The following is a 27,434-nucleotide window of genomic DNA, read 5'->3' on the forward strand; positions in this document are numbered from 1 at the left end:
GTCGACAACAGAAGCCTTTGTCGACTGCTCCGTTATGTCTCGTGGAATGAGGTTTACCGGAGCAGTTGACAAAGGCTTCCGTTGTCAAGCATGGAGCACCCAGACAGCCCCCCTGTGCCGCCAAACAGCTGATTGGCACAGCGCGGCGGCCATTTTGATGTAAATGAAGCATCGATTATTTAAATCGCCACTTCATTTTCCTATGTCTAGTAAACTCATCTACATGGCTCCGTCGACGGAGCCATGTAGCCTAGACATACCCAAAGAGGGTTATTTCCTTGTTGGCCTATTTTGCCCCAAGTCTGCATGTATAACTCCTGCTAACAATACAGTGTTATGTCTGCGCTCCCCCAGGAGACAGAACATACTCATTCCCTGCGAGTCAATGAATGGGTTGATTCAGGCACCCGGTTTAATCTTCTACTTTCGGTTTCTGGTATCACTGGTTCCTGACACCCTTCCAAGTGCCTGGGCATCCTCCCGTCATCTCAAGGGAGGACAGCACTGAAACTCAGACAGTTTCATTCATGTACATGAGTTCTTTTGAGCATGAGAGGGCCAGGAGCGTGTGGGCTGGATCTGAGGGAGCCCTACCCCAAGCATAATAATTCTCTGCACAACTGGTGTGCGACTCCTTCTGGAATACTGGGGTCTGGGCACTACTTTACTGAAAAGCCGGGCCATTGACAGGGTGGGGAGAGGGGAAGGGAGCTGTTGTCCCAGGGCTGGGGATTTAAAAGGACCAGAGGCTCCAGGCTACTGCCACTGCTACCACAGCAGCAGTGGGCGGTGCTGAGGGTTGGGTGGGGAAGGTGCAGCACACTCCAGGTGGAACTAAGGGTTGGCTGACCCTAACCTCGCCTCTTCCTCTCAAGACCCCGCCTCTTCCAGGGGGCCTGAAGCCAAGCCCCCCACACCTCCAGATTGCCTAGGGTCTGGCAAAGTCTGTTGCCAGCCCTGCCAGAGAGCTAGTGGTAACTGGAAAGGAACAGAGCAGCAAAATGACGTTTTGTGTCACCACTTTGAAGGAACTCTGCCCCTCCTCATTTATTCCCCCTTGTGAAGATTGTGTTACCTCCACCACTTCAGCTACACTAATGTTCTCAAGCTTGTTTGCCCTTTTGTCAGCTGCTTCTGCATTCACCTCTGGGTCCACTCTGTGTGACAGAACTTCCCTGAGTACCTCTGTAAAGCTGCCACCCTGTCCACGCAAAAACCCAAGTCTCTTTACTCTCAGACAAGCCCATAGCAGACTTGTATATAAATGGCCAATTTCCCTTCCCCAGCCAATGTCTCCATGTCTATCCTGAAACTGTGAGGTCCTCACAGCAGACTTTGATGGATGTCTGGCAAATGGTGGGTGTACAGATGATAATAGATAATAGGAATAATAGCAAGAAGATGGGGGATTGTTTTGTAGAGAGACAATGAAAGAGCTAAAATTCTACAGCTTGGTTAAGGTCATATCTTCACTAAATGGAAGATTGTCGCTGCTGCGATCAAACTTTTGGAGTTCAATTTAGGGAAGTTAGTTAAAACTCACTAAATCGAACTGAAAGGACACCCCCGTCGGTGGCCGGTACTCCTCCTTGTGCGAGGAGTAAGGGAAGCTGATGGGAGCGTTTGCTCCCATTAGTCTCAGTTATGGGTATGGCAGGGAAACGTGAAACAAAGTACTTGGCTCCAGCTGTGTAATTAACATAACTGGAGCTGCATATCATGATTTGACCTTCTCTTTCAGTGCAGACCTGGCCTATGCTTTAGACTGTATATTTTGTTGGACAGACTTTCTTTGTATTCTGTGTCTGTGCAGCATCTAGTACAGTGGGATCCTAGCTGCTACTGCAATACAAAGACAAATAATGATGATAGTGATCCATGGAGCTAGCAGAAAATGTTTCCTCTGAATTTTTTTTGACAAAAAAGGACTTTTTGACCAAAATGAAAATTTTCTGTTTGTTTGTTGGCAAGAAAATGAAAAATGTTAAACAAGCAAACAAACAAGCAAACAAAACCATTGGAAATGAGAACACTCATTTTATTTTGAAAAATTTCTCTTTTTCTGTTGATTCATTTCGGGGCTGTGCTTTGCCCTTTCACTTCAATCCTCTTTTCCAGTAGAATAAAACAAAAATGGGAGGGGAGCTAATATAATTTGCTTTCAATATCTGGGTCCCAGATCTTCAGCTTTGGCAGATTGGTCAACCTCCATTACCAGCTATAAATCATTGCTGATATATATCAGCCGAGAATCTTGCACTGTATCTTGCATTGTATCTCTTCTAGTTTCGTAACCAAATGCTCCTGATTAAAAAACAATTTGCTTTACAGAGGAGGTTTCCTCCCCAAATTGGAGCGTTCTACTCCCCATCCCATGCAAGTAGTGCTTTTCTGTTGTAGAACAAAATGTAACTGAAGAATAGGCAAAAGCCTCCATAGAAAATCAACAGAGTAACATTTGGAGGTAGTGCAGATCCCTTCTACATTCCACTACTGGGTCTAAAATGTATAGCCTGTCAGTTCTCTCCTCTCTAAGTTCCTGTCTCTTTTTTCTTAGTATGCTTGTGGTTTGCAGATTCTATTTCTGCCCTTGGCAATTTGTTTCGTACACTCTTACTCCTTCTGCAGAATATAATTTCTCCTGTGAAGCCCTTTAGCATTACTGCCCACAAGCTGTGGCTTCTGCAAGTGTCTTTCTCAGGATCGGGTCGTCTTTCCCTCTGGGATAATTTTGTGGCTTCCGTCCTCTTTCTTCTGTGAACCATAAATGTCTCCAAAAAAAGCAGTGAATCGAAGGGCGGGTCTGTCAATTTCAGCCGCAGCAGAAGAAACAGGGTTGGGATAAACCAATGGGTGGAGGCCTAGATTTCAGTGGCAGGCAGAGACATGAGAGCTGGGAGGGGTCTGTGCTGTGTGCATAGCAGGCACTTGGGCTCTTGGCCTCTCATAATTATTCTCTGTGTTGTGGATGTAGCAGCTGTCAGCTGTAACAGAGAAATAAATGAGTCATCAGTGCAGAAATATACGTACAGGCAAAGTGAGGGCACTGCGATACCAATAGGCCGGGCTAACAGACTTCTCACTGGGACTTACTGGCGCAGGAAACATCAGGATCCCACATCAAGGACACCTCCAACGCCGGAGCAGAATCTGTTCCAAGAGCCCTTTGCTGCTGCTTTCACATCTGCACTGTTCCCCACGATGGAACACAACGGCACTTTCTTTCCTTGCAATAGTAAGTCAATAGTAGAGACTATAAACATCTATGGATTTGCAGCGCAGCTTCTAACTCATCTAGCAGGGTGTGTGTGTGTGTATGTGTATGTGTATGTGTATATACAACCATTGCAGTGAGTAATGCTACAGTGATTTTATCACTAGTCAAATGTTATGCCAAGGAAGCCACTGATTTTTCTCTCTCATTGAGGGTTCTTTGTGTGTGTAGTGAGGTGTTTCAAGGCTGTGGTAATATGAATGGAAGATTCAGAAAAGTTAAGCTTCAGCTCTCCTTTTGAAACACTCTCAAAATTTTTCATGATGAAATGGGACAGGAGAGATCCTCAGCTGGTGTAAATTGTCTTAGCCCCTTTGAAATCATGGGACCTACAACAATGTACACCATGCTGCTTCCCAGACACTATAAAAGCTATTTTAAAAATGCTTTAAAAATGAAGAAATCTCTTCAACTTTTCCAGAGAGAGAAATTTGTCTAAATCTGTGTAATCTATAGCAGCTGGGACATTTGATAACAGGAAAGGGAGTTACTCAGCTCTCCCTTATTCCCTCTCCAACTTTGCCATGTTATTGTTACCATTTCTCTGTATTTTATTTTCTTTAATGAGCCTAAATACCTAAACATCATGCCTATCTATGGCTAATGTACTGCAATTATGATCTTATATTGTGATTAATAATAATTGAAGGGAAGTGTTCAATTGCCTATTTTTTTCACTAATACTTGTATTGATGATCTATTGTTTTAGAAGCAACTGTAAACTGTAATTGCACATCTGGGCATTAAATGTAATCAGCCATTATCAACAGTGGAATTGGGGGGAGATCCCCCATGCTCAGGAAATTTTCCTCTGGGTTGGACAGATGGTAGAAATCCATCAGGAGGGTGAAATTGGGGTTAATGTTAGTCATTTGCAGGGGAATTATTCATTGTGCAATTCATCAGGGAAAAGAAAAGTGAGAAAAGCATTTGGAACTATTAGAATCATTCCCATTCTGACTTTTAGGTCATTTTTAAGTGGATACTATTTAGTCTTGGGAACTGGCTAGTTGTTAGACAAGATTTCAGTGTCTGTTTGTATTCTTCACTGCTTGTCTGAAGCAAAATAGAGGTAAATATTGGATCCTATTGGAACTTATTGTTTAAATTGTGATTTTTAAGATTAGGGCCCTCTCTCTCTCTCTCTCTCTCAAATAAACGCACACGCACACGTGCACACACAAAACCACATCACAGCAGTACCTGTGCAAGTGAGTAGAACTATGCACATGCTTATCTGTGTGTAGGATCAGGCTCCCAATATTTAACCGTGGGGAAATATTGACCCATCATGTATGTCCAAGTGACTGAATAATACAGACTCGCTGATAATAGGTGCATTAGAAAAATGAAGCTAAACATTGAGGCTCCTGCTGCTTCAAAACCTAGGTCCAGAGGAGGAGATATAATTAATGTGTACTGCAAAATTAAAGTAACAAAGAGAAGGACATCAGAAGAAACAGCAAGCACAGAATAATCCTGAGCTTAATGAATCCAGCAGTTCTTAAAAAAATATTTGGGTTTTTTTATTTGATCAGTTCTCTGCCTGTGGTTTAAAATAGTTTAGTCTCTCCTGGGCTATACTAGACCTGCTAAATCAAACCCCGGAAGATCAACCGCAGCATCATCATCATCAATCTTCTGCGTAGAGCAGACATGGCCTGTGACTCTAAAGACATTCAAGGACTGTCCATACTAAAAAGCCAAAAAAGTCCAATAGATGTATGGACAGCTAGTAAATGTACTTGGTGAATGTGTGCAGGCTGGTTTGTTGAGTGAGCTGTGACTGATCAAGTTTTGCCAGTTGCACTGGTATAGCCCCAATCACTTAACCTTTCTGTGCTTCATGTCTGAATTTGTTTGGTTCAAGTGTAGGCCCCTCAAGGCTGAGATCTTATCTTTTCACTTGTTCTGTGAAGTGCCATCTCCACTTATTGAGCAACAAATCTGCCAGATTCTGCAGTCCATGAATTGTTTCTCTTCTGCCTCTACCTGTGTTTCTATCACAGTGTTTTGCCTATTATATATAACTGCTAGCTATAATTTAGTACCAGTTCATCAATGAAAACATTGCCTACAAAGGGAATAAAGGAAGGCTACTCCATTCTGCTGCAGCAAAAACACTGGCATGGGAATCAGCAGGAAAGGGGAGAGAAGTATTCATAAAATCAATATTTATGGAATGGTGCAATTTCTTGCTTTCCATATCCCTGTCAGGGCTCTGAGGATTGTCCCCTCCCTGGTTTAAACTCTGGATGAAGCCTCATGTCACAGTCCCCGATCTTTTTTACCTACGGGCGCTGGACTAACTCTGTTTGGATTCTAACACTGTTGCTGTTAAATAGCCTCTACAGCTCTTCTTCCCCCTCTTCCCAAAGTGTTGGCTGGCATTGTGCTTTTCAGTGCACTTAATTCCTGGTAGGGAAAGGCTGGGACCAGGACTCTGCTGAGACTTTCCATGAAGTTGTAGAAGATTCCTCACCTATACATTGCTAACCGTTCTGACCAGTAGCAGATAGTGATGAAGCCCCCAGCTGACATTAAGACCCCGTTGTGCTGGGTGCTGAAATGCACATGGACCCTGGGATCCAGATCAGAAGTCAGCGCAGACAAAATTAATAGAAGGGACTACAGTTCAGGCACGCCACGGTGAGGAAGGCGGAGCCATGGGCGGGTACTGTAGGCAAGGGAAGGTACAGCCTTCCCAAAACTGCCTATATGCCTGGTTTCCAAAGGCTGGGGCCCCAGTGTGGCAGCCCTGCTTCCCTGGCTGCTGGGAGGGCTGGGGCCAGGGCTGCAACATGGAAGCCCCGGTCCTCCAGTTGGCCAGGAAGGATCAGGCTTCGGGTGGGCAGGGTTTTGCGTCAGGGCTTTGGGCAGAAGGGGTGGGGTTGGGGCTTGCTTGCCCCTGCTGGGCCTTCATCCGCTGTCCATTGACAGAGCTGTAATGCGGGAGAGGGGACCAGGTTCTCTCAGGGCGACATTTTGCAAATGACATGGGCAGCAAAGAATCCCACCTAACAGAGCCATGAAAGAGATGTAAGCAAGTGTCGCTGCAGGAAAGCCAGAGAAAAGTATGTAGTGCTTGTAGATAACCCTTTCTCTGGGACCCTGAAGTTTCCAATGATTTCCAGTTGACACCATATGTATGTCCCAGCTTGCAGGAAATTCAGGCCCCAGAATCACTGAAGGACATCCGAACCCTTCTGCAAACAAAGGCTCTGTTTCAAATTGGTAGGAAATCCCCCAAAGCTGGCAAATTCTTCCAGCTTGCCAGTTTCAGTCTGATGCTCAGAACCATAGGCCTGTCTATGGTAGTCAACCTGTGGAACTCCTTGCCAGAGGATGGTGTGAAGACCAGAATTTTAACAGGGTTCAAAAAAGAGCTAGATGAATTCATAGAGGATAGGTCCATCAATGGCTATTAGCCAAGATGGGCCAGAATGGTGTCCTTGCTCTCTGTCAGAAGCTGGGAATGAGGGACAAGGGAGGGATCACTTAATGATTTCCAGTTCTGTTCATTCCCTCTGGGGCATCTGTACAAACACAGAACAAAGAGAGTCCCTGCCTCCAAGAACTTACCATCCAAATTAGGGATGTAAAATCCCATTTAACTGGTTAACCGATTATAGGAGAGTGGGGACAGGCAGGCACGTGGGGCCTGCGGCGGGCTGGGTCCACGGACAGAGACTACTCTGGCTGGGATCCCTCAAACTCATTTGCTGCTGCAAAGGGAGGAATGAAGCAGGTGGAGAAAGTCTGTCTAATTCTAAGCAAACCTGCAATGGAAAAATGAGACTAGACATGACATTGCCTGCTTTGTCAGTTAGCTTATTCCTAGGGCCACCACAAGGTGGAACTTGTTACATATTCTGTGCACTAGAGGATGCAAAACTAAAAACAAACAACTGTAAAGCAGCAGATTCATAGGCCCGGAAGTCACTGCTTCCCTTTGGAGCATTGGACATTACTGGACAAGGCATTGTTGGTGGAATTTCTTTGTTCCTCTGTGGTGGGTTCTTTTAGGCTTATGGAGATGGGTAAGTAACACAAGTGCTTGACTAGAAGATGATGTGTAGGGCCAAGGAGAGCAATTCAGCAGTAAATTCATTAGGAAAAGTGAAAACTACTTCCAAGAAGTGTCACCTTCTGTCTCACTTAGGGCTTGTCTACACTGGCAAGTTTTGTTGCCAAAAAAAAAAAAATCTTTTTGGCAACAAAACCCAGAGAGAGTTCACACTGCAACATGACAAAAGTCACAACAAACACCCTTTCAGCTCTCCCAGGGTCTTTTGTCTCTCCTTTCCCTTTACTGTTGACAATCATGCAGTGTGTACTACAGTAGGGTTTTTTTTGTGTACTTCAAGATATTTCCCACAATGCCCGATTAGCCACTCTGGCCAGCGCTTTGAACTTTGCTGGCTCTGCAGCCACGTAAATAGATAAACAGATGCGCTCCTCCCACCTGCGAACCCCGGGAACTTTAAAATCCATTTCCTGCAGTCCGGCTCATGGGGTAGTGCTCCTCATGGCACCTTCTCAGAGGAAACGGGTAAATATCGCTCAAGACACTCTTCTGCTTGGAGCATCCCAGAGCTTGTGGATCTTATCAGTGTGTGGGATGAAGAATTGGTGTGGGGTGAAAGGAGTCTGTATTTCTGTGAGCTCTGCCTTGATCTGCATTATGTCCAAAGAGGACATTAATCTACACCAAGATATCAATAGAATCCTGCTGGGAGATGGTGTGGAAGCTTTTCCTGAGGTACTTATTAATTTTTTCATGGAGATTCCACAGCAAAGCTGCCATTTCCCCACTGCTGCGGTATGACTCTTTCCCAAACCATTCCTCAAACTGTGCTGCTGGAACCCGGGTGGCACAAAGTTTGGCTGCATAGGAAGCAGGGCACCCCCAGCTTGGGATCCAGAAGCAGAGCCCAGAAAGCCTATGTCAGCAAAGCCAGCTACTGTGTCATCCACATTTCCCGGAGTCACAACCCTACACAGCAAAATGCGATGTATTGCCCTGCACACTTGCATGAGTACTGCCCTTTTTATGAAGTGGACTTTCCCACTCCAAACTGATTTGCAACTGAGTGGCAGCAATCCGGAGTCGCCAGCTTCCACAAAGCAATCGCAACACACTTTTCTACTGAGAGTTCAGCTCTCATTCAGGTGTCCTTGCGCTGCAGGTCAGGGGCCAGTTTAGCACAGCTCCAGGAAGGTTGCTTTATGCATCTGAAAGTTCTGTGACCTCTGCTCTTCATCCCATACCTGCATGACAAATGTGATCCCACCACTCAGAGCAGGTTTCCCTAGCCCAAAAGTTATGCTCCACTGCAGGGGTGGCCAACCCATGGCTCGTGAGCCACATGTGGCTCTTCTCCCCCAAAAGTGCAGCTCGCAAAGCCACTCCTGCACCCTCCCCCCCAGTAACCTCCACCGCCCTCGGCTCCTCCCCCAGCTCCCCTGTGCTCACCGGGGTGGCGATTCAAAATGGCACCCCAGATGGCATCTGTTGACAGGAGCCTGATATGGCCAAAAAGCCTAAGCTTGTTTCTTAAAGGAGCTTGACAATTCTGGGGGGGGCTTTTTTTTTTTTTTTTGCTTGACAGTTCCGGTGCGGCTCTTCGCATTTTTTCCACCACTGTTTTGGCTCTGTTTGTTAAATGGGTTGGCCACCCCTTCTCTACAGCTCTGCGACAGCCCAATGCCATGCCAAGTTGCTGCTGGTCCTGTCACTCACATCATCGTCTGCATCCGAGGCTTCTTCCCTCGATACTAAGTGCATAAGTAGCTTTGCTTCAATGCTTGTTGCCCCAAGCACATTGAATGCAGCATAGGAAAAAAGTCTAGGATCCATGATTTCCCCCAGCGGATGCTGAAGTGCTCAGCAAGAACTGTCAATTTCAAATGGCGTGAAAGCCAGCCAGAAGCCCTGGGTGGGCTGGGAAGGAAAGTGGTGGTGGATGGGACATTTTTCATGTTCCCAAAATGCCTAGTGTTGCATTGCATGTTCCCACAGTGCTTAGCGACTGAAGGTGACGCCAGGCACTGTGGGATGCATTCCCTTATTGCTTTTCTCTCTCTGTCGATGGGGAAGCTAACAATTTGGCTATGGTATGTCGACAGAGGGTGGCAGTGTAAACATGATTTGGCGACTTTCTTTTTGGCGACTTATAACTGTCAACAGTACCTTCATTGCCAGATCTTTCCAGTGTAGACATAGCCTGATTCCTTCATCCAAAGCTCGTGTGCAGATTAAGATGTGTGAAGAATGTTGGTGGAGCTGACTCCTGCCCTAACACTGAAATGGCTTAGGGATTACTTTACACCCCCTGCTCATGGCTAAGAGTGTCTGAAATGTTGCAGTATGCATATGTACTGTCTCAGTTGCTGGTACTGTCCCCTCCCACCAGTTTTACACTGGCATAACTCCATTGACTTTGATAGAATTACGCCAGGTTTACACTGGAGTATTGTAGAACAGAATCTGGTCCCAAGGGTGCAAATTGATGTCTCTCAGGTCAGTCTGAATAGCTTTAGTATTGCAGTGAACCCTGCCTGATACATGCTAAAGCGAGGTCTACACTGAAAACTTTCATCTGCACAGCTACATCTCTCAGGAGAGTGAAAAATTTCACATCCCTAAGAGACATAGTTAAGCCAACCTAACTCCAGTATAGACAGCACGAAGTCGACAGAATAATTCTTTTGTCAATCTAGCTACATTCTCTTGGGGAAGTGGATTAACTACAGCGTTGGGAGAATTCCCCCATGGCTGAAGTGAATGTCAGCTCCCCATTGGTACAGCAGTAGTGTTTTCAGGGAAGACCTGGCTTATAATAAACCTTGAAAGGAACCAGTCTAGGGAGAGGACTGCTGTGAAAGCTAAGAGCTCCCCCTTTCCATGGTTCTCATTCCTTTTAACAAACACTGCTCAATAGACATTGGTTTCCATAAATGATGTCTTAGGACCTTCTACCCTCACTGACTTCAGGCCAGATTCTCCATTTCTAGACTCCTTGGCAACGTCTAGACTGGTATGATTTTCTGGAAATGCTTTTAACAGAAAAGTTTTCCGTTAAAAACATTTTCGGAACAGAGCGTCTAGATTGGTACGGATGCTTTTCCGCAAAAGCACTTTTCGCAATCGGGGCTTTTTTGTGGAAAACAAATCTGAGCTATCTACACTGGCCCTTTTGTGCAAAAGTTTTGCGCAAAAGGGACTTTTGTCCGAACGGGAGCAGCATAGTATTTCTGCAAGAAGCACTGATTTCTTACAGTAGGAAGTCAGTGCTTTTGCGGAAATTCAATCGGCCAGTGTAGACAGCTGGCAAGTTTTTCTGGAAAAGCGGCTGATTTTCTGGAAAAACTGGCTAGTCTAGACACAGCCCTTGGGACTGCTCTGGTAGTGTAAAAGAGCCTTAGTGGAGGTGAGAGGTAGCTTATTCTGTAAGTAGTCCCAGTGGTTTTTAAAGGGCTAGTCACAAAGAAAGTACTACTCAGCAGGAAGAAGGGTGTCAGAACTCTGGTGTTTAATGAATGTTGCCTAGAGGGATTTTTTGTGGGGGAGAGGGGCAGGAGGAGGAAGGGAGGAATGGGGGACTGAACTTCCTGTGTTCTCCTCCTGTTTTCAGTCTCTGTAATGCAGATCTGCATTTTGCATGACATGAGTTAGACCCTGAGCAGGAGCATATATAACAGGCGATGGTTGATGGGTCCCCACTCTGAACTGAAAGGAAAGGGTCTCCGGCTGGCTTAATTACTCCGCCTCTGGAGCGGTACATCTACACTGCAGAGGTTTTCTGGGATGCCAGAGTCAGTGCTTTTTTGTATATCTTCCGAAAGAGGGGGATTTTCTGAAATTTGGCTCAGTGTAGACGGAAAAGCCTCTTCCAAAAAAAAAAAAAAAAAATCAGAAAAAGATGTAGTGTAGACCTAGCTCAAGCGGTGGTAGCTTTGTCAGCAGAAGTTCTCCCATCAGTGTAGTACTGTCCATGCTGGCACTTACATCGGCACAAGTTATGTCACTCAGAGGAGGGAAGGGTGGCTAATTTATACCCCTCTGAGCAACATAATTTATGTCAATTTAAGCTGAAATGTAGCCATAGCCTTAGTTTAGGTACTGTGAGTACACCAACGTCACAAATGAAGGTGTGGTTGCAGCGTGGACAGGCATAACTACACAAGCTTTAATCTAGTTGGCAGGGGTAACAGTGGTAGACAGGATGTGGTGGCATGGCCTTCAGTGTGAACAATCCACCCCAGGACATTGGGGATTCTAGTCATGAACGTGGGTTTCTGGCCTTCACTCTGGTCTGAGCTGCCATGTCTTTTCTACTGTTGTTATCCAGGATAGCTAAACTAGAGCTAGGACAGGGATGCCTGCCTGTATTACAATTACAGTTAATGATAATAAGTAAATAAAAAGATTTTGGGAGCTGCCCCAAAGCACTTGGCAGTCCGGGTTTGGTCTGCAGTCCACCCATTGCAGGGGCAAGCAAAATATGTCCCATGGGCTGGCTCTGGCCCACCAAGCTGCTGGATCTGCTCCATGGCCCAGGTAGGGTTGCCAGATGGTTTTAACAAAAATACCGGACACACTTGACATTACATCACAATCTACATTACATCTTATTTAGAAAATACCGGACATTAGTATTTTCTCATTTCTATTTTCTCAATTTGTTTCCCAAACAGAGAGCTCAAATACTGGACTGTCCGGTTCAAACGGGACACCTGGCAACCCTAGGTCCAGCAGAAGCCTCAGGCAGCCTCCCTGCCTGCCTTGCCCCCACTGCCACTCAGAGTGGCCGGCTGTGGGGGCCATGTGCCTCTCTGAGTACCGCCACAAGCCTGGGAGGGGAAGAGGCTTCGCGCGCTGACCCGCCCCCAGCACAATCTCACAGCTCCCATTGGCTGAAAACCCTCAGGGCTTGTGGTGCTCAGAGAAGCACATGGACCCCACAGCCAGCCACTCTGAGTGGCGTATGGGAGCACGGAAGGTAGGGAGCCTGCCTGAGGCACCTGCTAGGCTGCTGGTCAGGAGGTGTTTGGGTAAGTGCTTCCCAGCCAGAGCCTGCCTCTGACTCCCCTGGTTCTCCCTCTCCCCAACCCTCTGCTCTCCCTTACACTCTTACCCCATGTAACCCAAACTCTCTGCCCCTTCCCAGACCTGGCACCCTGATCCCCATCCACTGGTCACAATCCAAATCCCTGTACCCCTGCCCCAAGTCACCCTGCACTCCTTCCTGCACCCCTCCTCCAGGTCAGACTCCTCTCCTGCACCCATGCCCCCACCCAGGCCCTGCATTCCTATCCCCTGCCCCAGGTCACAACCCCCTCCTGCCTCTAGGTCACAACCCAAACTCCTGTACCCTCCTGCATCCCTGCCCCAGGTCGCAGCTCCCTTCCAGTCTCTGTAACCTCCTCCAACTCAGAATCCTCTCCTGCACTCATACTTCCTACCAGACCCTGCACCCCCTCCTACACTCTGCATTCCCTCCTGCACCCCAATCATCTGCCTCAGGTCACAACCCCCTCCTTCTCCCAGACCCCACACACTCTCCTGCATCCTAATTCCCTACCCAAAGCTCCCTTGTGCACCCAAACTCCGTCCCAGATCCTGTACCTCTTCCATTAATATCATGGAAAAGTGTAGCCCTTGAGCACTAATCAAATTCTTCGAATGCCTCCCCCCCCCGCATCAAAATTTTTTGCCCATCCTGGCCTATTGGCTACTTCTGCCATAGATGTACATATTCATACTGCTGAATAAGAACCCCAGAATCAATTTAGAATGCTGATCTGCATCTAAACTTTGCAACTTGGGCTCTTCTCTGTATGTCAGTATGAATAGCATGTTGTTGTTTTCCCTTGTATGACGTTCTGGTTGTCTGAGTGCAGTTCCTGAGTACCAATGGACTCATTCCTCCAGCCCTCCTGAGAGAAGGAAAGTTGGATACTTTACTCACTTCACCTTTAGACATTCACATGTTTGCAATTCAAGTTCTTCATTGATCATATCACAGGTGTGGGAAGGTAGCGCTGAGTCTATTCACTATCGTTTACGACAGGGCTACTCAACTTGCGGCCCATTTGTTTGCAGCCCACTATGTGATTTTGGTGTACATGGGGCTCAACACGTGGTCCACGGGCGGGATCCTTTGAACATAGCCTCCACTGGGAACACGCTTCACAAAGGCGAGTCAATGTAATGGTCTTCTGTTGAGATGTGTTTTAGTAGTTACATTCTTGGACTGTCATTGCTCGTGAAAAGTGCTGGCATATAGGTGGAAATCAGGTAAATATTGTATTTTATTAATATCGGCAGAACGGACTTAAATGGGGCCTGTGTGTTGTGTAGTCTTTCCTTAATCTTTGTATTCATGCGCGTCAGTGTGAAAGAAGATATTTGCATATATATTTGCATGTATATGCAACCACACTTAAGTTGTGGCCCTCGGCATGTGCTGTGAGTATCACTGTGGCCTCCGGGGCTTCCAAAGTTGAATAGCCCTGGTTTACCAAGAAGCAGTTGCTATCTAATGATGGAAGTGTCATGCTGCTTTTCCAAGAAACAATACAGTGAATGTATTATTTGCACTAAGCATATAATGCAGGCCTGTACATGGGGGTGGGAGGGGTGTAAAGGATGTGAATTCACCCACTGGTCCTCCAAGTAAGCATTGTCCCAGCCTCCCTCCCCCATACTCCAGCCAGTCAGGGGTAAGTAGGACCGGCACTTTTCCCCAGCCTCTCTTCCCTGTACTCCAGCTGGCAGGGTTGCCAGGTGTCCGGTATTGGACCTGGACAGTCCGGTATTTTCGCCTCCTGTCCGGTAAAAGAAATTCAGAAAATACTGGACACCTGAAATGTCCAGTAATTTCTATTCCCCCCCCCCCCCCCCCCGGCAGGAGGCGAAAATACCAGACACTTAGCAACCCTATGACACTCTCAGCAACTGGGCCCAGCCCCCTGACTCCCCCTCACATCCCCTGCTTACCTGGGGGGGCTCGATGAAGAAAACAAAATGGCCACCAGCAAAAAGCCTAAGGACCTGAAGCAAGGGGAATCATTGCAATTCCTGGGTCTTAGTGCTCAACCTTACACTAAGAGGCCATGATGTTTTGCTGTTTTATTTTATTTTAGCACAATAACTCTTGGGGTTTTTGTTGTTGTTTTTTCTCAACAACTCTGGTCTTCCCCCTCAACTGAATTTTTCCCCCAGTGGTTTTGTGTGTGTGTGTGTGTGGGGGGGGGGGTTTCAGTACTATTTGTTAAACCATTTGGCAACCCTACCAGCCAGCCAGGGGAAGGCTAGGATTGATTCCCCCCACCCTTTCCCAAGCGAGCCTGGGGGCAGGGCAGCCATCAGCTCCTCCCACAGCCTGCACCCCCCCACAGAAATTCCTGCATATGGGCTTGTAATGGGGCAGAATAATGTGATTCCTATTTTACCTACCATAATGACAGAAAATCCAAGAAACCCCAGTTTGCGGAATATTGTCAGAATTTAACATTTCGTAAGGAATTCTGACATTAACTGGGCAAGCCTATCAAGTGGAGGTGAGATTATTCTGTTTCTGAAAAGAAGTGTGTCATTTAAAGGAGATGTATTTTCCCTACATTTACAGGTGTCGGACTCATAATGTGTGACCTTTGCCCTCTGGGGAAATTCCCATTGACATCAGTAGGAGTTCCATAATGGTCATGTGCTACCCATCAACCACAGTCATGATTATTCATAGTACAGGCTCTTTCATCTCTTAATAGTAATGAGTGACAGCATCTTAAGTCCCCAAAAGGCCTTGTGCCCTAGTTATGTGATCACAGGTTGAGGAGCCAAGCATTCCTGAGTTCTAATCCCAAATCAGACACTAATTTGAGCAAATCAATTAACTTTTCTGTTATTTGTATTACAGTAGTAATCAGTCCACCTTCAAGATCAAAGTTCCATTATGCTGGATGTTATACAGATGGGCTGTGTCTAGACTGGCCAGTTTTTCCGGAAAATCAGCCGCTTATCTGGAAAAACTTGCCAGCTGTCTACACTGGCCATTTGAATTTCCGCAAAAGCACTGACTTCCTATTGTAAGAAATCAGTGCTTCTTGCGGAAATATTATTCTGTTCCCGTTAGGCAAAAGTCCCTTTTGCACAAAGCTTTTGCGCAAAAGGGCCAGTGTAGACAGCTCAGATTTGTTTTCTGCAAAAAAGCCCCGATCACGAAAATGGCGATCGGGGCTTTTTGGCGGAAAAGCACGTCTAGATTGGCACGGACGCTTTTCCGCAAAAAGTGCTTTTGCAGAAGAGCGTCCGTGCCAATCTAGACGCTCTGTTCCGAAAATGCTTTTAATGGAAAATTTTTCTGTTAAAAGCATTTCTGGAAAATCATGCCAATCTAGATGCAGCCATGGAGAATAGGACAGTTCCTGCCCCTCAAAGCTCAAAAATCTATGTGCTCCCATTAAAATAATTGTGCTCCCTTACCTAACTTTATTAGGAATGTTGTGGAGAGCAATTAGTATATTTGGAAAATGCTTTGAAACTATGAGCTGCTGTATATAATTATTGTTATATATATTCTATATTGCTTCCTTTTTACTGTCTTTAGGATTCCCATCTTTTTATCCATCGAGAGTGCCTAGTTCTTTGGCATCTAAGGCCCAGATCCTCTGAGGTATTTAGGTACCTAACTCCCTTTGAAATAAGGCACCTAAGCCTGAGGATATATGTCCAAGTACATTGCTAACTTTGGGACATGATTCTTCCATCCTTACAATAAATAGTGCCTTACTCCATGAGTAACCCTATTGAAATCAGTGGGATGGCTCACTGAGGCCCTGATCCTGCAAACCCTTACATACATGGAAAAGTGTACTCACATGAGTAATCCCATAGGATTTGAATGAGATTGCTCATATGGGTAAAGTTGCATGGTTGGGGAAGTGTTTCAAGGACTGAGTTCCAAGCAAGGTACTATCCAGTGTGAGTCAGGATAGGAAAAGGTGGCCTGTAACAGACACACAGAAACTATTGCCTTCCATGCTGAAATGCAGCCAACTTTGGAATGTAACATGATGTCATGTAACACATATTATCATTAGGTAATATGTAACACATAATGTCACCCCCTCACCATGAGGAAGCTGTACGCATCGTTTATAAAATATGTCACCTTTATGTAATCCATACCCTAGTGAAATAAAGGTCTCTTGTTCCCCGCACATGGCTTTCCAGCCCAAAACCTTTACTTTTGTTTTAAAACCAGAGTTTCCTGCCTCCTGTCTTCAGAGCCCCAAAGTAAAATCTAGCTTGCACACTGCTGTGTTTGTGATGTTAATGCCATGTTGCTCTGGAAGGTTTGTCCAGCTTTGGTGAAATGGGACAGCTCTTTACTCAGCACAATCTTGAAGAGCAGGTTAATCTAGCACTTGCGCAATGTGCATTGTTTAAAAATGAGTTTGTCCTGGTCAGAACATTAACCGAGAGATGGTTTGTGTGCTCCAAGGTAGAGCCCTAGGGGAGTGAAACTAGCTGCTGCCAGGTCAGAAAGGCATGTTAAAGGAAGCAAACTTCCCGCTTTGTCAGGTGATTGGTGATATGCTTGGTTGTTTGTTTTCCTGTTTAATTAGTCTGATATCCAGAGCCATGATGTGTGAATTACAAGTGCTGTTTAGAGCCTCGTCTTGCAGTCCATAAATATTATAACATCTATTAAATCACCCAATCCATCTCCAGTAGGGATGTTAAAAAGCAGTTAATTAGGTAACTGTGTAACCACTGAAAATCTTAGCAGATACAGTTACACGCTGTGGGTTCTGGCAGGCTAGCAGCTGGAAGCTGGCTTTTAAGCCTGTTCCTGGTGTGTACTGGCTACCCCACGCCCGGGCTGCCCTGCCCTGCCCTGCTGTCTCTGTATCAGATGCAGTAGTGTGGTGCACACCCGCTCTCACCTGCCACCCTGTTCCCGGGGAGTCAGCTGCCAGCCCCGTTCCTAGGTAACCTGTTGCCACCCTGTGGAAACAGGGCTGGGAGCTGGCGTGTAACTATTACGGTAACTGATAAGCTCATGCTTATTGGTTAACAGTTTAAATGGTTATGCTATTTCATCCCTAATTTCCAGGCCAAGATAGGCTTGCTCCTAGAGTACATAACTCCCAGTGGGAGTCTTGCCAGAGAACACACAAGAGGGGCATGTGCTAACATATCTGTGAAGAGTTAAAAACAAACAAAGAAAGCAGTGATTTACATATGAGTGAGACATTTCCCTCTATAACCTGTCTACTCCCTGCTTACAGCAATCAGTAACTTCCTAGTCAGAGTGTCTTGTGTGTTTACTGCAGTTCCAAGAGGGTCTCTGACTGATTTCCGAGGCATTTCACTAATTAAATTCTGCAGTCGCCAGTCGCAAATTACTCTGAACATCCTTGGGTTTGATTAAAAGAATCAAATTCTTTATGCTGACCCATGAGTTTTGATTTATGGTTTCCGTGAAAGGTGTAGTGAGAATAGACAGAATGTAGTGGTGCTAGATAAAGTGCTCCTCCACAGTGTACTTAAAGAAACGTTTTTCTCTGCTGCTTGGAGTTTCGGCATAAAAATCGAGTGTCTGAGACTCATCGGGGAGAGACTAAAATGAGGGTTCGAAATAAATCATAGCTTACTCTTATCCCCAGTAGATCTCAAAGCCCAATACAAAGGAGGTCAATATCATTGCTCCCATGGTGAAGCAACTTTCCCAAAGTTACCCAGCAGGCCAGAAACAAAACCAGCTCTCCTGACTCCCTGTCAGTGCTCTATCCACTAGGCAGCACTTCTCTTCTCCTTGCTATCCGCACAGGGGAGCTGCTCATGGGGTAGTAACAGTAGGAAATTTTGGGGAAACAAGCCTAGTATAGCTAAGACCTCACCTCTAAAGTGGCAGTTAGGATCCCAGGATTTAGAAAAGGAAGATGCTCTGCTCTTTGGGAGCTTGTCTTATATTTCAGTAGCTTTTAGAGTCTTCAGCTGAGATCATGGCTCCATTATGCTGGTCACGTGTGAGTGACAGTCTGAGAGCTCCCAGTACATAGAACAGACAAAGGGCAGGAGAAATGAAATACTGTTACCTCCGTTTTGCAGATGGGGAACAAAAGCCACAGAATAAGTGATTTACATGGTGTTACACAGGAAATCTTTGGCAAACTGGGAGCATTGGGGGTCGACCCAGACCTCCCAGTCCAGAGCATTAGCCGCATCCGATCATAAGAACAGCCATATGGATTAGACCCCAGGCCCATCTAGCTCAGTATCCTGTCTTCCAACAGTAGCCAAAGCCAGGTGCCCTAGAGCCTAGGGAATGAATAGACCAGATGATCATCAAGTGATCCCTCTCCTATTATCCCTTTCCAGTCTCAACAAACAGAAACTAGGGACACCATTCCTACCCGTCCTGGCTAATAAGTATGGATGGGCCTAACCTCCATGAATTTATCTAGTTCTTTTTTTTACCCTGTTAAAGTCCTGGTCTTCACAACATCCTCTGGCAACTGACAACAGATAAAACATAGGGGTGCTGGCAATGCAGCAGTATCCTCTGGCCTGAAGTATTTTCCATTGTGAACTCTGTATTATGGTGCTGTTCAATGGCTTTCAGCACCCGGCTTCGGGGTGGGAAATAGGGATGTTAAATTGGGAGTAATTGACTAATTGAATAGTCGATTAGTTGATAGGGCACCTCTGCCTTTGAAGTGTAGCAACAGCCCTAGGGCTGTTGTTACATTTTAAAGGTGAAAGCACAGTGTGGAGCCCAGGGTCAGCTGGGGATTCCCCTGCTGATCCCAGGATCCGTGTGGCGCTGCCGCTTTGAAATGCCACAGGGAGCCCGGCATCAGGCTTCTTGTGGCATTTCAAAGCGGCAGTGCTCCATAGAGCCCAGGGTCTGCGGGGGAATCCCCAACTGATCCTGGGCTACACGTGGTGGTGCCGCTTTGAAACTCCACGTGCAGCCTGGGGATACCACTGCTGGCCCTGGGCTGCACGGCACATTTCAAAGCAGCAGTGCCACATAGAGCCCGGGCATTGCCGCTTTGAAGTATCCCTTCCTCTCCCCCCCGCCCGCAGCCGTGCTTGCTGCCTCTTTAGGATAGAGGCAGCAAGTGGGGAAGGGAAGTGACTAGTGGACTAGCCTGTCAACTATCCAATAAGCATTTGCTTATTGGATAGTCAACTAGTCCTTCACAGCCCTAGCAGGGAACCTAAGGTCGAGGGCAAGATTGTGGATCCTAGTTTGCCTGGATCTGGCCCTGCGGCTTGGGGCTCCCCTCCCAGCCCACTCCTGCACTCTTCCTCTCACCCAGACCCCCACGCCCCAAGCCTGCTTCCCAGCAGCCCCCTCCCTCCCACACCCTGAACCCCTCATTTTGGCCCCACCCTAGAGCCTAGGGGGCCCCCCACAGAATCTGCTAGCCTGGGCCCCGGTATGTGAGGGGAATGTGGGGAGTGTCTTTCTCTTCAGCTGGGGGCCACATCAGCGAGGTTGTGGGTGTTTTTGCTTCTCACGTGTGTGCGGCCCCGACCCGAACAAGGCTCCTCACCCACCCCTGTGGCTCCCGCCCCGCTGTGCAAAAGGCGGCTCACTAGGAAACGCCTTCGCCCTTCTTCACCAACAGGGGCTGCTCGCCGACAAGCTCCTGCGCCCCGGCCGGCCGCCCAGGGCAGCCCTGAGCCGCGGCAGCGCTGACAGGCAGCGGGGAGGCGCTTTCCCCGGGCGGTGACGCGCGGAGCTTTAATTGCGCCGCGACTTTGCCCTTTTCCTGCCGGGGAGCCGCGGGCAGCGGCTCAGTGGGACTCGGGCAGCAGCCCGCGAGCAAGCCAGGAGCAGAGCCATCCCCGCGCCACACCCACAGCCTGCCTCCTCCCTCCGCCGCCGCTTCCTGCGGGCTGGGACCTTGTGTGAACAACAAGCGCTGCGAGGGGCACTTGGAGGAGAGGGGAGCCCGTTTGCGCCCCGGGTCCCTCGGCCAGGCCAGGCCGGGCCATGCAGTGCTTCTGGAGGCAGCCGAAAGCCCAGGACCGCGTCTTCCAGGAGCAGAGCAGTCGGGTGGCAGCGCAGAATGGCACCCGGCTGGGTAAGGCAGTTTGCCGGCGGCCCGTGTGTGTCTCTCTCTTGGCAGCGCTGGCAGAGGCTGGAGTCTCTGCTCCACCCCAAAAGGAAGCCCCAACCCCAAAGCGATTTTTCAACTCTGGATTTTCTTTCCCCCTCTTTTTCTAGCCACCTTCCAGACGTGCCCGCTGGTTGGTTTCAGGCATGAAGGCGCTTCGATCCTTCGAGCGAAGAATCCATTGCCAAAGGATTCCTTGTTGCCTTTCTGTTGAAATAGGACCGAGCTGTGGATTGGCTGTTCAGTGTGTGTATAGGGCACAGTGATTTTTCCAGTCTGGTTTTAGTGCTTATCGGTACAATGTCATTAGTAGGGAGTCTAAAGTTACACGATAGGGTCTGTATTCGCTGATTACAAACCGCAGGAAATTCAGAGCAAGTTTCCTAATCTCTGCCTTATTCAATGCTCTGATTACTGTGGTAGAAATGCAGCCGTGTGAGTCTGGTGCAGTTTTTCTGATTACTGTGGTGTGGGTTTGCCCCAGGGATGAATTTGGTCTCAGCGTTTTCCCTCTTAACAGATGGAGGGTGCAGGTGGAAGTTGGAGGAGTTTCAGACTTTGTCACAGCCTTGTTTTGGTTTTTATTCAAAAAGACCTGTTTGTTTTTTTTAAACCGCGGCCCTCAGATCTGAGCTACAGCTGATAGTAAACACTGTGTGTGTATTGCATGTGTGTGTATGTCACAATAGTTGAAATTTAGAAGAGTGGTAGAGTTTTTTTCATCTTATGAATGCGTCTGTCCTCTTGCCGTGTTTGTACTAGCAGGAAGATTGACACCACCATTAAAACTTAATCTGTGAGGTTGGGACAGATCAAGTAGTGGGACTATGAGGGATGCTATTTTAGGGTCTTTAAATTGTAATCCTTCCCAGTCAGGGATTTGGTTTGTGAAAGCCTATCCCTTCTACAGTATTGTGGGTGCTATTCAGGGCGCTCTTTTATTATTCTCAGGGTACTATTTTACTATTATTAAATGTCTCTGATTTTACTAGAAATATTGCACATTAAATAGCCCAGGTTGATTATTTTTAAAGTATGTGGTTGGTATCGGGCAGAGGGGAATGTGTCTGCCCTTTGAAACCATATTTAAGGGGATTTTAAAAGGCTTTTTTGACCCATACAAAGATATGCTAATAATTTTAGGGTCAAAATATACTATGTATGATGCAGAGGCTGCTAATTAAGGCTCTAGTCCTGCAGCCTAATCTGTGCAGGTTTAGGACCTACGGTGGAAAGCAATGCCACCCTCGCAAGGTTGATCAAGGCCCTCTGTGTGGGGTATGCCAAGTATTTGCCCACTGTAAGTTTGTTTATCATATAACTGTTAAGAAATGTCCTTAGCCTACTCTGTAATGTTCACAAGATCTTTAAGTAACATGATGATAAAAAACTGTGTGTATTGCAACTGTGGTTTCTTTGAGGCAAAAACTTCTGAAACCACAGTAGATGGATCTGATGCAGAGAGTAGATCTTCAAAGCACATCCTATTGGCTCCAAACAGGGTGTTAGACAAAAAAAATCTCTTAGGGCACCAATTGGAGGAATCAAATCTAAGATTAGGAAAAGATTTGTTTATAGAAAGTACTTTAAGAAAATCTGGGAGTGTTGGCCCATTGACAGTGCTATCTATCTGTGGTATTTATCTGGGATCTATTACCACAGTGTCTGAGCACCTCACAGTCTCTTGATGTATTTATCTTCACAGTGTCCCTGTAGGGTAAGGCAGTACTGTTATTTCCCTTTTACAGATGGGGGAACAGAGGCACAGAAGAGGGAGGTGACTTGACTAAGCAGGGATGCTGGAAAAAATTGTGAAATGGGGGTGCTGAGAGACATTGAACCAAACCGTAAACCCTGGATATGATAGAAATCACTTCAAGCTAGGGAGTGCCCCAAGCACCCGTGCTCCAGTGCCTAAGGTTACATAGGAAGCCTATGGTGGAACAGGAACTCAAAGGTCTCCGAACTCCTTGGTGAGGGCCCTAACCACAGGACCATCCTTCCTCTGGAGAGCAAAACCAACAGTTATCCCCAGAGCAGGTTTACAACAGACAGTGCCTGTTCATCTATACCAAAGTGCTTCCACACTTTGGAAAGAGGATAGCTCACTCTGGACTTTCTGTCACTATTGACATGGGTGAAATTTGAACTGTCCTGTAGCCAAATGCTATAGAATCATAGAATCAGAAAACTGGAAGGGACCTTGAGTACCCGGCCCTGGCACTTAAGACCAGAACATTCCTACAGGTGTTTGTCTCACCTGCTTTTAAAAGACTTATGTGATGGACGATTCCACCATCTCCCTAAACAATTTATTCCAATTGTCCCTCTTGACAGAAAGTTTCCCCTAATGTCTGACCTAAGCCTCCCTTGCTGCAATTAAGTCCATTTCTTCTTGTCCTAGCCTTGGAGGTTTGCGAGTGCAAATTTTGCTCCTCCTCCTTGTAACAACTTTTCATGTACTTGAAATTTATCATCATGTCCCATCTCAGTTTTCTGTTCTCCAGACTGCTAACAACGTGTGAAGAGTGCATGCAGGGTCCCATGCACCCCTCAAGGTGGGAGGGACCTGCCAACAGCTGACAGGTATCTGTGCTGTGTCACTCCCACCCGCTCCCCCATTCACAGGCAGCTGTGGCAGGGAAGGGGCAGGTCAGGTGGCTCTAACCCATGCGGTACACCTCCCGGTCTGTGCCTCCCCAGAGAATGCTGGGAAGAGGTGAGATGGGCAGGGGTAGAGCAAGGGGACAGGGAGATGAGGAGAGTGCCCCCCCCCCTTCCTCTGTCACTAGTTGCCACTACTCCAGACTAATCAAACCCAATTTTTTCAGTCTTCACACTAGGCATGTTAAAAATTGTGTAATGGGGTAACCATGTAACTGCTGAAAATTTCTTATTTCATACATTGGTCATGTTCTGTAGACCTTCAATCATTTTTGTTGCTCTTCTTTGAACCTTCTCCAATGTATCCTCCTCTTTCCTGAAATGTGGCACCCAGAACTGGATGCAGTACTAGGCCTGATCTGCACAGAGTAGAGTGGAAGAATTACTTCTCATGTCTTGCTCACAACACCACTGCTAGTATATCCCACAGTGATGTTTGGGCTTTTATTTATTTTATTAATTTATTTTGCCATTGTTAGACTTGTGATCTACTGTAACACCCAGGTACCTTTCTTCAGTACACCATACTATACCAGCCTCCTGAGCCATCCAATGACTGGCGGCCAGGAGGTGGGGGGCGGATATTTAAGGTTGTGGTGGGGAGAAGGGCCAGTTACATCCCTTTATCCCTTTCTTTCCTGAAATTCTCAGCCTTGCCTTCTTCCTGTTCAAGGAATGGGGTCAGAGGGAGCAAAGCACAGTCTCTGCGCACAGACCCTGGGGGAAATCCACAGCACAGCTATGGAAGCTTGAATCAGCTACATAGAACAGAAGGTGGGGGCAAGGGCAAAGAAGAGACAAGGAAGGAGGAAATTGCTTATTGTAAGAGTCAATTAAGTGGCTAATCTGGAGTTACTACGAATATCAAAAGTGGAGAGGCTGTCTTTATAATGTGTAAGGTAATTATCTATATTAAGGCCAATTCGCAAGGATGGAATTTTAGCATAAATAAAAGTTCTGAAGTTTCCCTCTGTAATCTGGTGTTAAAATCTCTTTGTAGTAAGATGCATGTTGTCAGGTCTTTAGGGAATGGCCAGTTTGATTAAAATGCTGGCTGACAGGTTTCTTTGTGTGTAGATTTCTGATGTCTGATTTGTGAGCATTGATTCTCTCATTTCTGCATTTCCTGTAAGACCCCTTTCTTCTGACAGCTATGCCTGCCTCAGGATCCTATGCCTACTTCTCAGCTTCTGTACAGTGTGTCTAGTGCTGGTGAAATGTATGAGGAGGAAAACGGTAGGCGGTGAAGTCTGCCCTCCTTCCCCAGGGCACTTATGGCAAGGCACATGGCAGTGTGCACAGTGCTGGATTGAGGCGGCGGCCTGGTCCTGCATTCTGGAGGAGATTCTAGAGCAATGGCTTGGTGGTATCAAGGAGAGGAAGATTCCTGTGATTAAGGCCCAGAGTACCTGGGTGGTATTTCCACTTTGCTAAGAGCTCCCTGGGGTGACATTGGGCAAGTTGCATGTTAATGTCTGGAAGCCCCTGTGTTCCTGTGTCAGGGGATGCGAGAACACTCGCCCATTTCACAGAGAGCCGTGAGGTTCGTTACTTGTTTTTAAGGTGCGGTGAGAGCCTTGCTAGGAAGGTGCATGAAATCCCCAAATCCAACGTCTTCTTTACCAAGCTCTCGGGCTGTGTTTGGCAGCCTAAAATGGTATCTTCAGTCTCATACAGCGCAGTCTTGCTGCCTCTTCTCCAACCCACAAGCACACGTCGGTGCAGTTGGGTGCATGCTCCTGGCTCTCCTGTTGTTATTACATTATATAGGGTTTGTATTGCCATGACACCTGTGAATCCCAGTCATTCAGGGCCCCACTGCGCTAAGTGCTGTTCAAACAAAGAACAAAAGACATCTGCAGCAAACTGGCCACACCAGTTTTGGGGGCTGGCTCATAAACTCTGAAGACTTGGGGTTGGCAGCGCTGACTCAGGTGATCTGCTACTCCTCTTCCCCCCCCCCCCCCCCATCTCTCCACCCCCATCCCCAGCTCCGCCTGTAGCTTAGACACATTTCAGTTCTAAGGAAGATGCTGTCATTCCTCTTTCAGGCCTAGCTAAACCTAGTTAGGTTTCCTGGCTGACCTGTCAGGCCTTTGCTGCTGATGTGCCACAAGAGATTCTTATCTGAGCCACAGAGTGCGCTAAAAACTTCCTGACAGTCAGGATGGTTAATAAAATGCCTAGGGAGGTTGTGGAATCTCCATCATTGGAGATATTTAAGAGCAGGTTAGATAGACAAGGATGATCTAGATCAGGGGTTCCCAACCTGGGGTACATGTACCCCCAGGGGATATGAGAAGCTTGTCAAGGGAGTACGGGGAATATTTGGTAAATAACTAGATTATCCTAATTGAAATATTCCAAAAGTAGTAGTGTTAGTGAAAAAAGTTGTGGATTCTAGAATCAGGAATTTATTTCCTTTCATATTGAATAGGGGGTACAGGAAGGTTTACTAAAAGCCAAAGGGTACGGGGACCGAAAAAGGTTGGGAACCCCTGATCTAGATGGTGCTTGGTCCTGCCGTGAGGATAGGGGACTGGACTTGATGACCTCTCGAGGTGAGGGATATAAAATCCCATTTAGTTAGTTAACCGATTGTTACATTTAACTGGTTAACTGATTAAACGGGGGTGGGTGGATAGGTCTTTCCAGCCCACAGGGCTGGAGTGGCCCCCACACCCACTATAGAATGGCTGGAGTGGCCCCTGATGCCACGGGCACGGTCTGCTCCACCCCGGCTGCTTCCAACCCTCCGCTGGGCTGCCGGCTACCTTTTAAAATGGGATTTTACATCCCTACTCCTGAGTCTCAATTCTGTGCATGCACCACAAGCCTCTACTTCCTCCTCTGTACTATTGGAGCTCAATACCTCCTCTGTTTGCATCCTAATCACTGGTTTTTGACATCTAAACAGCATGAACACAGCCCTTGTGAAGAAGATAATTTCAGTATCATGGGGTTTTATTACATGGTGATCTTGTGCACAAGACTATAAAAGCAAGAGCCCAGTCTCTGTGTGGGAAAGAAAGAGATCCTGTCATTTTTTTGTTTAGCAGAGGAGGAGTTTACCCCAGTGTTTCCTAAATTCTCCCTCCCCTTACATTGTGCCCAGAGCATTTAATTGGTGCGTATATAGGACTTAGGGATTCTGCTGGATGGAAAGCTCTGTATACATAGACATTCATTATTACACTAATGCTAATGCTCTTCTCCGTAGGCCTGCAAGATGATGGGGACCTGATGTTCCTCTTGAAGGGCAGCCAGCTGCTGAAAGTGAAGTCAGGCTCTTGGAGAAAGGAGAGGTTTTACAAGCTCCAGGAAGACTGCAAAACCATATGGCAGGAATCCAAGAGGCTGCTGAAGTCTCCGGAATCACAGCTCTGTAAGTGACTGTTCCTTTATCCTAGGAACAACATGATGCCCAGCGATACAGGGTGTGGAGAGGTGAGTGGTGGGGAGTGTAGGCCCAGGAGAGAGGAAATAAAAGCAGGAAGAAGGCATTCCACGCACAGTCTGCGAGTCTGGTCCGGTGCTCAGGGTGCCTTCTGCAGTCAAGGCGACTTTAGGGACTGAAATGTCCCCTGGCATCACCTAGGCAGCGCTGAGGGGAGCTTATGTCTCCCAGCATCCCTTGGGTTTGTGGGCTGGTAAGGGTTGCTGTATGCCCCCGGGGTGGTATGCAGGGGGAAAGAATCACTTCCAGCATGCTTCCCCTAGAACGGGATGACAGGATAAAGCTGTAAAACTGCAGCACAAAGCTTTTACTGCCGCTGTGGGGAACCTGCAGTGGGGAAGCAGAACGAGGGGCAGAGGAAATAGCGAGGCCCAGAGTCAGGCCTCAGCGTGAAAGGGAGCTCTGTAGCGATCAAAGGGAAAGGGCAGGAGGCAGGTGTGGCTTGTCCCAGCAAAGCCAAGGGAACAAGGTTGTTCCATGAGTGATTTAGAAACACGAATCCTGCCCACCCTTGTCAGCCATAGAAAACCCCAGCACCACCATTGGCATTGAATGTGTGCAGAGAAAACCCAGCTGTGCCACAGCCACCCCGACAACCTCACTGTTTATAACTTGTATGCCCATCAGGCAGAGCCTTGGGCAGGCACTAAAATGTGGATCTGCATCTGATCCACATCCACCAGGCTCAACTCATCATCCGATCCGAAATCCACAACCCAGATTTTACTTGCATCCACACACAAACCATCTGGAGAGGAGGGGAAAGGGAGCCCAGATGGGCAAGGGAAGCAGGGTGTTGCAGGGAAGAGGCAGGCAGCACAAAAGCAGGGACTGGAGATAAGGGGCAGCAGAGACTACGATATAAAACCCATCCAGAATAGTTAACTGGGGTCG

The 27,434-nt window shown here is 47.1% G+C and overlaps 1 protein-coding gene across 2 annotated transcripts in view; it reads left to right on the forward strand.

The window, feature by feature from the left end:
* The first annotated feature begins 2,908 nt into the window (after positions 1 to 2,908).
* Positions 2,909 to 27,434, forward strand: part of PLCD1 (phospholipase C delta 1) — a 90,396-nt gene continuing 65,870 nt past the window's right edge. The window contains exons 1-2 of one of the 2 annotated variants that reach the window (XM_006120569.3): positions 2,909 to 3,235; positions 26,304 to 26,468. In XM_006120569.3, the coding sequence (XP_006120631.3) occupies positions 3,202 to 3,235; positions 26,304 to 26,468 (199 nt within the window). In that variant the 5' untranslated portion in view covers positions 2,909 to 3,201. Of the gene's footprint in view, positions 3,236 to 19,968; positions 20,387 to 26,303; positions 26,469 to 27,434 lie in introns of those variants that run through there. The other variant, XM_006120570.4, reaches the window with a different exon arrangement.

This window comes from Pelodiscus sinensis, chromosome 2, assembly GCF_049634645.1.
Source record: "Pelodiscus sinensis isolate JC-2024 chromosome 2, ASM4963464v1, whole genome shotgun sequence".
Classification (NCBI taxonomy): Eukaryota; Metazoa; Chordata; order Testudines; family Trionychidae; genus Pelodiscus; species Pelodiscus sinensis.